Source organism: Neltuma alba, unplaced genomic scaffold (genome assembly GCF_004799145.2).
Source record: "Neltuma alba isolate B1F8T4 unplaced genomic scaffold, ASM479914v2 tig00012086_pilon, whole genome shotgun sequence".
NCBI lineage: Eukaryota > Viridiplantae > Streptophyta > Magnoliopsida > Fabales > Fabaceae > Neltuma > Neltuma alba.
In genome coordinates, this window is record NW_021636644.1 from 278,733 (window position 1) to 288,852 (window position 10,120).

Sequence of the window (10,120 nt, forward strand, 5' to 3'; positions counted from 1 at the left end):
TCATATTAGGTTAATTTCCTGGAACAAAGAGAAAAAAATACCGCCACATATGGGCTGATAATGTGATGTGAGGGGACTGAAAGTAGCAGTTCTGAAGGACTGAGGTACATGTGATAGGGTTGTTGGGTAATGGAGGCCATGAGTTTCGGGTGCGAAGTGGCTTTTTAGTTGGGGTAGGGACAATCAGCTTTACACGTACTTCCACGTGATTAGCTCTCCCCTTGAACCTGTAATCATCATTTTTGAACGCCAACCCACAATCCCAGCATTGTTCTTCCACAAAACTTGATTACTATTATACATATATCTGTGCCCCCCCCCCCCAAACTTCGTCTCCCAGTATTGATTAGTGTTGAATCGAATTAAAGTACACATGCACTCATTCACGCTGCTCAATTTTTAGCCTTAGAAACACACGGCGCTTTGGTTGCAAAGCAACATAAAGATGAGAAAAACACCATTAAAATTCAAAATGGTTGGTCGGATATGATTAATGGATGGATAGAAAATTCATGATGACTCATTGACAGTTATTATAGTCCTGATGAGTGGGACAAGCAAAAATGATTTCGCTCCCCCTTTCATAATTGGTCCGTAAAGATATCGCACGTATGATGATTTAGTTGTGTTAGACTATGTAATTATTAACGAGTGCCTTAGGATTTCTTCTGACTGGTTAAGAATCGGAATCATCAGATCATTCGAAGTAATTATGGCATTTGGGGAAAATATGAGACTCCTCATATTTTTTCTCTGATTCCTATTTAGATCCATTTTGTTTGGCAAATGGCAACACTTTCCTATTTGTATTTTCGGATCGGGTAAATAGTAGTTATTTAGCTGGTTAGCCCTCTCACGTACGTTCACCAACCCTACATATATTCTTTTGCAGCAGCAAGGACCTGACCGACAAAAGAAGCTGTCCTACGAAGCCATCCAATTGAATTCCCCAAAGGCAAGTGATATAATTCTATATACCCCTCAATCTATAATTATTTCAGAGTCTTACGCGTACATATATGAGTGCGCACAGAGGGCGAACCTACCCCCTTTAATTAGCTTTTTCTCCACTAACTCTAAAAGACTCACCCTTTTGCTTTTCGTGTGTTTTGGATTGTTGTAGATCCACAAAGATCATAAAGAAGATGATTCAGGAACTGTTGAGCGGTGCTGGCCTCATTGCAGGTGAAAGGAAAATCTCCACTAACGGAGCAGCGGGAGTTTCGCCGCTCATCACTACGCCTCATACTTCGGTTCCTTCTTCTTCATCTCACCCTTCCATCCCCACCAATACTTCTACCACCACCGCTGCCGCCACATCCACAAATTCCGAGAACCAGAACCTGAGGTGCCCTCGATGTGATTCTTCCAACACAAAGTTCTGTTACTACAACAACTACAACCTCACTCAGCCTCGCCACTTCTGCAAGACATGTCGCCGGTACTGGACCAAAGGTGGTGCTCTCAGGAATGTTCCAATCGGAGGTGGTTGCCGGAAGAACAGGAACCTCGGCGCTTCCAACTCCGTCGTGAAGACGAGCGTGGCTAAGATGAAAACAGCTGCACCATCGGAGCTTGAAAGGTCGGTGCTCGGGGTGGCCGGGTTCATCGACCACGACCTTGCTTCAAACCCGATTCTATGGGGCTCACCGCAAAATTCTCATGTGTTAGCTTTGCTGAGAGCTAGTCAAAACCATAACCCTAACCCTAACCCTAGTCTTCCCATGTCCATTAATGCTGTTAAGGAACAAGGGACCTTGATGGTGTCCCACGCGGTAACTGAGCCAGTGGTTGGAAATGGATTGGTTAACGGTCGAGCCCTAAACTTTGATTCTGTTGGTCAATTTCCCACACTTGGGCTATGCAGCTCTATCTGGAGAAGCAGTAACAGTAATAACAACAATCAAAATGGGTTCTTAGTTGGAGAACATGAGGGCAGTGGAATTCAAGAACTGTACCAGAGGCTGAGATCATCTTCAGCAGCTAATTATTGTAGCGACAATAACTCGTCACAGGTGTTGGGGAACATGGCTTCTTCTTCACACGCATCTTCTTCTTTATCTGCTAATTTGGGGTCTGCTCCAGTAGTTGCTGGGGATGATCAATTGGGGTATACCTGGAATCCAACTCTTTCGTGGTTTGATCTTTCCACCACCAATGGTACTTCATATCCTTAACTCCATTCTACGAACATCTTAGTTTCTCTCTCTCTCTTTTCGAAGTTCCTTTTTCCTTAACTCACTTGTACGTTAGGGCTGTTAATTTCTGCTTTGCTTGTTTTTGGTTTCGAGTGGGATATGAATATGGATATATGTACGTAGCATCAGTCTTCTTTTACACATTTTCCACTACTTTGCTTTCTTCTGTGTGTTTTGGTCAATGTAATGTTTGGCTTAATTATATTCTCCCGGACCAGACAGTGCTAAAATTGAATGGAACTTAAGGCCGAGTGTTTTTCTAGTATCCAAATCTCTCGTTTTCTTTTCCCCTTCTTATTTTTTAATCCCCCAACTTCTTTCCTTTTTGTCGTCTCTTACTTTACCTGCACCCGAAACCAAATTTTGCTTCTCCAGTGTAAGTGAAGAAGTGGATGTGAGTCCTTAATTAAAAGTAGGCGAAAGAATGCAAGGATTAAAAGAAATCATAACCTATATCTTTGATAAGCTAATAAAAAACAGAGTTAAGCTCGTCTAGAAGAATATGATATATAACGTTGGTAAACTCAAAACTCTCGGGGTTTAGCATACAGCATATGTATTTTAACAGTTAAGGTGTGGGTGGGTAGCATATGCAGAACTTTTGGGTAACGAGAAATTTAGAGACGAATGAAATGAAAAAGGCAGGCTTCAGAGAGAATTTTCTCAGATAACGTTAGATTCTTGCTGTTGGTGAACAAGGAATCCAACAGCAGCCTTACTTTCAAACACACCTATGCCCGACACACTTCTGTTTCTTTGCTTTCCCCTACTTTTATTCCCTTACGGACCCCTCCCCCCAAACAAAAAAACTCCCCTCCTCTCTCTCAAAAACAAACAGGATAATGTCTATTCATTTTTCTACTAGCTAGGCTTTCACCTGTAGTCTGTGTTGCCTATTATGGAAATCTCACCCGTTAATTAAGAAACGTAATTATGTTCGAAGGATATATTGTGATGGCTGAGAAATTATAATGCCCCGACCGTCGTCTGTGCTTTCTTCCTAGTCTATATATTTATTTTTAATATAAGATTTTGTTTGACTTTTATTTTAATCTTAAATATAAGACCCTAATCTACTTTATATCTCATATTTATTTATGTCATATTTATTTATTTTTTCAAGATAATCCTTCTAATAATGGTAGTTTCAGCTAATAAACTTGATTAGTAATGATATTTTAAAAAAAACAACACCTGTTTATTACAAATAACTAACTTAATTTATTTTCTTAATTTACTCAAATTAGTCCAACTAATTTTTATATTTAGGACTGAAGATAGTATTCTAAAAACATTTTTCAATCCTTGAGGAATCCCACCGGTTTCCAAAGTTTCATCGAATTCCACTAGCAGTTCAAAATGTAATTAGTTTACGTCAATATATAGAGAGCAAAGCTGTGAAGGTATTGATTCCATTGCAAAGTTGATATTGTTAGTTAACCTTGATTTTCGTTAAAGCGTGACTTGGTAGTATAAATTTCTTCATCAATCTCCGTATATATTGTTAGAATTGGGGTTAGACTTGGAAAGAATTAGAAATAAATAAATAATAGAAGCGCACATGCACATTTGCGGTGCGATTGTTTATGAATATCTAATTGATGAATCTGTGACTCTTGAGACTTGAAAGGATTTTAAACTTGGCAAACAATATAGGAAAGGATTATAATTATTGGATTATAAGAAATAATCTAATGAATTAACGCAATAGCACCTTCGCATTTCTACTTATATAATAACCTCGATATTATTATATTCGAAAGCAAATGTGCATTTTTTCACTGTATTTTGACAGTCACACCCTCGCAACTGAAAATTCTAAAACAAAATAATAATAAGAATGAAAAGAAAGATATTGAGAGCTACAACTTACACTACCAACAGTGATCAAATTTAAGTGGAAAAGAATGGTTCTTTTTGACTATGACTGACTAGTGCAGGTGCTTAGCCTTGCCACAAAAAAGTAGATTGGGAGGCGGATCAGTCTCAGTGAAGAGGCTCTTTTCATTGTTCCACACCCTCAGATACAACTCTTGCCCCAAGTACCTCCTTGACCATATTGCAGATCTCAAGTTCCACATACCCTTATTGTCCAAAGACACCAATATTGCACTCCATGAACGTGGATATACCTGAACTGTGTGCCTCGGAACACCGTCAACCAAATTGTAACGTCTTCTCATCTCAGGTTTCCACACACCAGAGCCGTACCTGAACATTTCAACTCGTCCTTTGTAAAATTTTACTCTAAATTAGACCTCTTCATGTGTGTGTGGGCGTGAGAGAGAGAGAGAGAGAGAGAGAGAGAGAGAGAGAGAGAGTTACCCGACGGCATAGAAGCTAGATCCATCCATATGCCAGGACTGGACAGTGGTCTCATTGTTGAGGAAAATAATTTCGACGAAGTCATGAAGGGCAAGTCCTACGACAGAGACTCCAAGCTTAGCAGGGGTACCGCGACGAGGAGGGCTATCTCCGATAGTATTGAGGTTAAAGACACCAGGAATGTTGAACCAATCAGCCAGCTTCAATGGAGTGTTGGGATCCACGTAGGAAATCCCATTCACAGCATATCTCAATTTTCCATTTATAATGGCCTTAGAATTCTCTAACACGATTGTCCTCACTGCTGGTATAGTTCCGTAGTGGAATGACCCCTGAGGATTCGGCCTGGCTGCATTTGCTGTTAAATTCAACCTTTCCCCAAGCCAAAAAAAAAAAAAAAAACAGAGTCACTAATAAAAACATGATCGACTGTAGCGGAGTCCTCATCTTTTTTGTTTTTTTTTTGTTTTTAATGTTAAAAAGAGAAGGGTTCTCCTACCTGATGGTCCTGGCTTGCTTCAGGGACCAATGAAGTTGGTAAGTAGGGCCAGGGGGTAGAGGTCCAGGGGCCTTTTTGTTAGATCCCACGTAACGAAGAGTGGCTATGGCGGTGAGCATTGTCTTAGTGAAACGACTTGATGCGACGATGTAGTAATCCTGAGGTGGCCCATCAAGTGTAACCAAGACTGCTAGTGACTGGCCCACATGAACATCCAGTGATTCGTAAACTTCCTGCAGTGTGTGAGCTCCTTCAACTTCGATGAGCTTCATCTTATGCCCCTGAATCCTCAAGTTAATTGAGGTTGCTATTCCCACGTTGGACACTCTGATCTTGTAAGTTTTCCCTGATCGAATATATTTTATTCTCAACCTCGGATTTAATCTTGAACTTGTGGTTTCTTGAATGTAAGGAATAATGGGGATGGTTACCTTTTTCACCGGTAAATACGGCTGAATTCTTTTGGCCATTTATGAGAAGAGCATCAGGAAAAGGAAGAGGTTTGTTAGCGTCCAGTTGTCGCCTCAGTGACTGCAATTCAGATGGTTTTACTTGGGTTAATTCCATCACAGCGGTTGCCTAATATTTTATTGATGGGAATGACAAGGAATACCTTGTGGTCGGTCTTGAACCAATCATGAACGAGCAAGGTGAAATCTGCTGCGGGTTCAGGATACGGCTTGGATATCACAGACCTTTGGTCAATATTGAAAGCACCAAAACCGCCAGCAACTCTGTGAAGTTTGGTAGATGGGAAATAATTGTAGGTTCCAATTTGATCCTTGAGTTGGAACTTGTATGTCCAATTTGAGTTTGGAGGGATTGGGCAGTTGGTTCCCATAGCTCCATCTTGCCATGAAGTTCTTCTCTGTTTGATGCCATTCCTGTTTTACACCACAGTCCACAGATAATACTTGTTACATAACGATATCACCCGAAATCCTAGTTTAATTTACGGTGAGAGAAACCTAAACTATACATATGGAAAAGAACCGCTGATCACCATGTGATAAGGAAAGGTTCATCTAGCTTGTTAATGACATTTACAAGGATATTGTCATTAGTGACAGCATCTACGGTTGGACCTGGAAATTGGCCATTGATAAGAACACCCTGACAAGGCAGTATAAATAGAGATGATTTATCAGACCATTCTGCAGGTACGAAATAAAGACAAGGGGTTAAAGATTTGACCAACCTGTTGAGGAAAACCAAGGGGTCTTATTGTTCCATATCTCACTTCCCACGTAAAATACCTATATGGATCTTCCGCATTCACCAACGCAGCACCCAAGCAAGCCAAAATTCCAAGAATAATATGCATCAGTGTGGCTTGCTTCATCTTCTTTTGTGCTACTTCTGTCCGGTTGCCAAAGAACCAAGAGACTTTTCAACAATATATTCAGTAACCTTTGGACGAAGATCTTTGACAGATATGCTCAATGACGTACATCGATAACGAAGAGACGTTTCAACAAGGTATTCGGAAAACTTGGGACGAATATCTTACATTCGTGCGTCTGTGTTAGTGAAGTTAGTGAAGTCAAAGTCAGACTGTGCTGGATGGGTAAAACTTATCATGTGATAAATTGGAGTTATCAATTTTAATAAACCGAGAAGAGCGCAGAAAGGAGAAAGAGATCAAGAATTCATGAAATCTTGTTCTTTCTTTAACCCAAAAAGCTACCTTAACTGAGACAGGAATGCATCTTTTCAAAACCAATATGCGTAGCAAATTAAAGAAATGAAAGAAAAAGGAAAGAAATGCACGAACCAGAAACTCAAGGGGGAGAGAGCTGACTAGGTCCCAGATTTACGAGGGCCTATATATATATATATATAGAGAGAGAGAGAGAGAGAGAGCAAAGTACGCGGACCGCGGGCTAGAACTCAGCTCAAGCTTAGCTCAATCGTTTGCTTTATAAAGTATAACTCTAATTAATTAGCACGTTCTGCTCGTCCCAAGAAACCTTATTCGTCAAGCCAGCAACCTGGTTATATATTCAGAGTTCCATTTAAATATGACTGCGTCGCAATTTAATAAGAGAATGATTACTCAGTAGTTTGTTCGTGAGAATGTGAACCCATATGAAGCTGCGGATAGGGAAGCTACGAATGCTTCTTCCCCATTTATGATCTCAATAATTCATTTAAAAAAATTCAAATTCTTATACCTTGAAATACTAAAAAAAGAAGCAAAACTGAATACTGCTACTTTGCCTTCAACGAAAGCACTCAAATCAGGAGCAACGAGTTTGGGGATTTGGACTCAGCTGAAATTCTTGGCAGGTGGCACGAGGTGGGGATCTAAGAGGGCGGTTGTGCCGGAGCTGAGAGCGGATCGATCTCGTTGTTATTATATTTTTGCTGTGAATTTGACGATCTAGTTTTATGTCCATTAACATCTTTTCAGACAGATCCGAAATTGTTTCTCAATCAAACTGATAGCTTTTCCCCATATATATGATCCAATGATCAGATTGATCTTGTAGGCATAACGATCGATTCCCTCCTTCATTACGTCTAATTTATATAGTACCGTGTATTAAATTTTTTAGTGCTTTTTAATGAAATAGAGAGATAGCATTGACCACTAATAGACTATTGCTTTCTTCTTCTTCTCCTCCCCACTGAATGTATAAATAATATCTGAGGGCGGCTTTTTCATTTTTCTTAAAGATTTTTGTTTTTTAAATGAAAATTTTGTAAAAATCAAGCTGATTAATTCTTATATTTTTTTTTATGTCGTCAACTTTTCGTTCTTTTTATAAATAAATTTAATTTACAAACAGACAGAGGCCTGGAAATAGTGAAGGCCAATAAAGGACGAGAAAGTAAAGAAATTTCGAACGGGTGCATGCAATGCCACACGGAGGTTTGGGGGGGGGGGGAATCCCAGATGGAGAACAATAAAGGAAAAAACAATATTTTAAAGAATGATTGTTGTATAAGCCAACTGTGGATTCAGTGGATGGTAGCCTAGATAGACAGGATTCGGAAGTGAATGAGATAGATCCCAAGAACTCCATTCTGGAAATAGAAACAGATCAACAAGGCGGATCACACATGGTTGTGTTTCATTGGGAACTCCTAAAAGGTATTTGCATTAAATTTTGTCACGTGGCCCACTTCCTGCACTCCTTTCTTCCAAATAGAATCGCACATGCAATCACAAATCTTCGTCCACAATGGAGTGGAGCGACATTTGTTAGAGTTCTCATATGTGCGTGTGTATTCCCTTATTCGTACAAAACACGTCAAAGGTTCTCGTCTTATTTTTTGTTTTTTTTTTCCAAGTTCAATTGTTTCTAGCCCAACGAAATGACTGTAACCCAAATACCGACAGGATGCCTGTGGCCCAAAAGCAATAACGATCTTGACCCAATACATAACAGATCATGGGAATCTTGGAAGCCATTGATAACAGAACCCAAGATTGTACCCAAAAAAAAAACCAAGATTCAGCAGGAGAAACAAAGATCGTTATATCATACTTGTATATAATTATAATCATATATCAAGAGAGATTTAATTGAAATTCCCTTTTGGATTTCCTAGTCAAACTGTCATGAGTAGATTTAAGGACGATGGCCAAGGGCTTTGCCGCAAAGCAGGACATTGCTTGGGATATCATACTCACTGGTAAAAACTGCGTTGAGCACTCCACACCCTCAAATACAACTGCTGTCCCAGGTACTGTCTTCCCCACATCGCTGACCTCATGTTCCACATTCCTTGGTTGTCCAACGACACCAATATGCTTGTCCATGACTTCGGATACACCTACGTACATGTCCACCACCACATTCTCTCTTACATCAACATTCGTATTCCACTCATCTAAACTTGTATATTAATTCTTTAGGACCTAATTGCGTACCTGTGCTGTGTGCCTGGTCAAGGCATCCACTAGATTATAGGTACTTCTCTTGGCTGGCGTCCACTGCCCCTTGCCGTACCTGCGTTTATTGCATTCAACAATTTAATCTGTTCTCTTGAGGTCATATAATTCAAAGCAAATACAGATCCAACTGCCAAAGCTGACGTACCCGACGACCCAAAAGTCATATCCATCCAGATGCCAAGACTGCATGGCGTTTTCGTCGTTCTGGAAAACAACCTCGATGAAGTCATGCAGAGAAGATGGGATTACAGAGGTGGCTATGGTTGCTGCGCCGTTATTATTACTGGGGACGCTTTGGATTGAATCCACGCTGTAGATTCCTGGGATGTTGTAGAAATCAGCAAGCTTGAGAGGAGTATCAGGGTTAACATAGGACACCTTGTTCACAGCGTAACGCAGTTTCCCATTAATCAGAGCTTCAGAATTGACCAACACTAATGTCTTTGTCGGAGTTATCTTCCCATAATGGAATGATCCCTGTGGGTTAGGCCTAGCGGCGTTCGCTGTCAAATTCCATCTGCGCATATACAGACACGAAAGTCAAAATCTATGGGAACTTTGAAAGCATATATATCTCCAAATCCAAGGCTATATATATTCTGAATAACAACCTGAAGGTTCTAGCTTGTTTCATAGACCAGTGATATTGGTAGGCAGGAGCAGCGGGCAAAGGTCCAGAAGCTGGGGAACGGGAGTTCGCGTAGTGTAAAACTGCTGTTGCTGTGAGAACTTTCCTGGTAAATCTGGTGGAGGCAACAATGTAGTAGTCTTTTGGAGGCTGATTTAAGGTTACTAAAACGGTGACGGATTGGCCCACATGCACATCAAGAGAGTCGTAAAGGTTTTGGATGGTATGTGATCCCTCGACCTCCACTAATTTAAGGTTATGACCCTGTATCCTGAAGTTAATCGAGGTTGATAAGCCCACATTTGAGATCCTGAACATGTATGTTTTTCCTGAAGCAAGAATAAACTTTATCGGTAAATGCAGCTTTGACAGGGGGAAAAAAGTAGAATTGGAAACAAAAAGCGGATTTCTTGAAAAATGGCAAAACACGATCTGACCTTGGTCACCGTTGAAGGTAGTATGGGCCTGACCATTGATAAGGAGGCCATCTGGAAAGGCAAGAGATCTTCCAGAATCCAAACTTTGCCTTAATTTCTACAGACATGAGAAAGAGAGGAAGTAGGGGT

The 10,120-nt window shown here is 40.4% G+C and overlaps 2 protein-coding genes and 1 pseudogene across 2 annotated transcripts; 1 reads left to right on the plus strand and 2 right to left on the minus strand.

The window, feature by feature from the left end:
• The first annotated feature begins 1,055 nt into the window (after positions 1-1,055).
• Positions 1,056-2,463, plus strand: LOC114722205 (dof zinc finger protein DOF3.7-like). Its single transcript, XM_028908170.1, has one exon. It carries the CDS (start codon positions 1,146-1,148, stop codon positions 2,175-2,177), a length of 1,032 nt encoding a protein of 343 aa, XP_028764003.1. The 5' UTR covers positions 1,056-1,145; the 3' UTR covers positions 2,178-2,463.
• Positions 2,464-3,884: 1,421 nt separating this feature from the next.
• On the minus strand, positions 3,885-6,104 carry LOC114722224 (L-ascorbate oxidase homolog). Its single transcript, XM_028908192.1, has 6 exons — positions 6,026-6,104; positions 5,636-5,906; positions 5,454-5,553; positions 5,023-5,368; positions 4,524-4,895; positions 3,885-4,409 (listed from the first exon to the last, which is right to left on the minus strand). Exons 2-6 carry the CDS (start codon positions 5,861-5,863, stop codon positions 4,130-4,132), a joined length of 1,326 nt encoding a protein of 441 aa, XP_028764025.1. The 5' UTR covers positions 5,864-5,906; positions 6,026-6,104; the 3' UTR covers positions 3,885-4,129.
• A 2,317-nt stretch (positions 6,105-8,421) lies between these two features.
• LOC114722217 (L-ascorbate oxidase homolog) lies at positions 8,422-10,085 on the minus strand (annotated as a pseudogene).
• Between the last annotated feature and the right edge of the window lie 35 nt (positions 10,086-10,120).

What these genes read in the sequence shown, in the direction of transcription:
- LOC114722224 (XM_028908192.1), bottom strand. Translation starts at nt 5,863, where the DNA reads ATGGGAACCAACTGCCCAATCCCTCCAAACTCAAATTGGACATACAAG. An exon ending in CGTATTTACCGGTGAAAAAG is followed by an intron (nt 5,369 to 5,453) that starts GTAACCATCCCC and finishes ATATTCGATCAG; the next exon opens with GGAAAACTTACAAGATCAGA. An exon ending in TCTAGCTTCTATGCCGTCGG is followed by an intron (nt 4,410 to 4,523) that starts GTAACTCTCTCT and finishes TGAAATGTTCAG; the next exon opens with GTACGGCTCTGGTGTGTGGA.
- LOC114722205 (XM_028908170.1), top strand. Translation starts at nt 1,146, where the DNA reads ATGATTCAGGAACTGTTGAGCGGTGCTGGCCTCATTGCAGGTGAAAGG.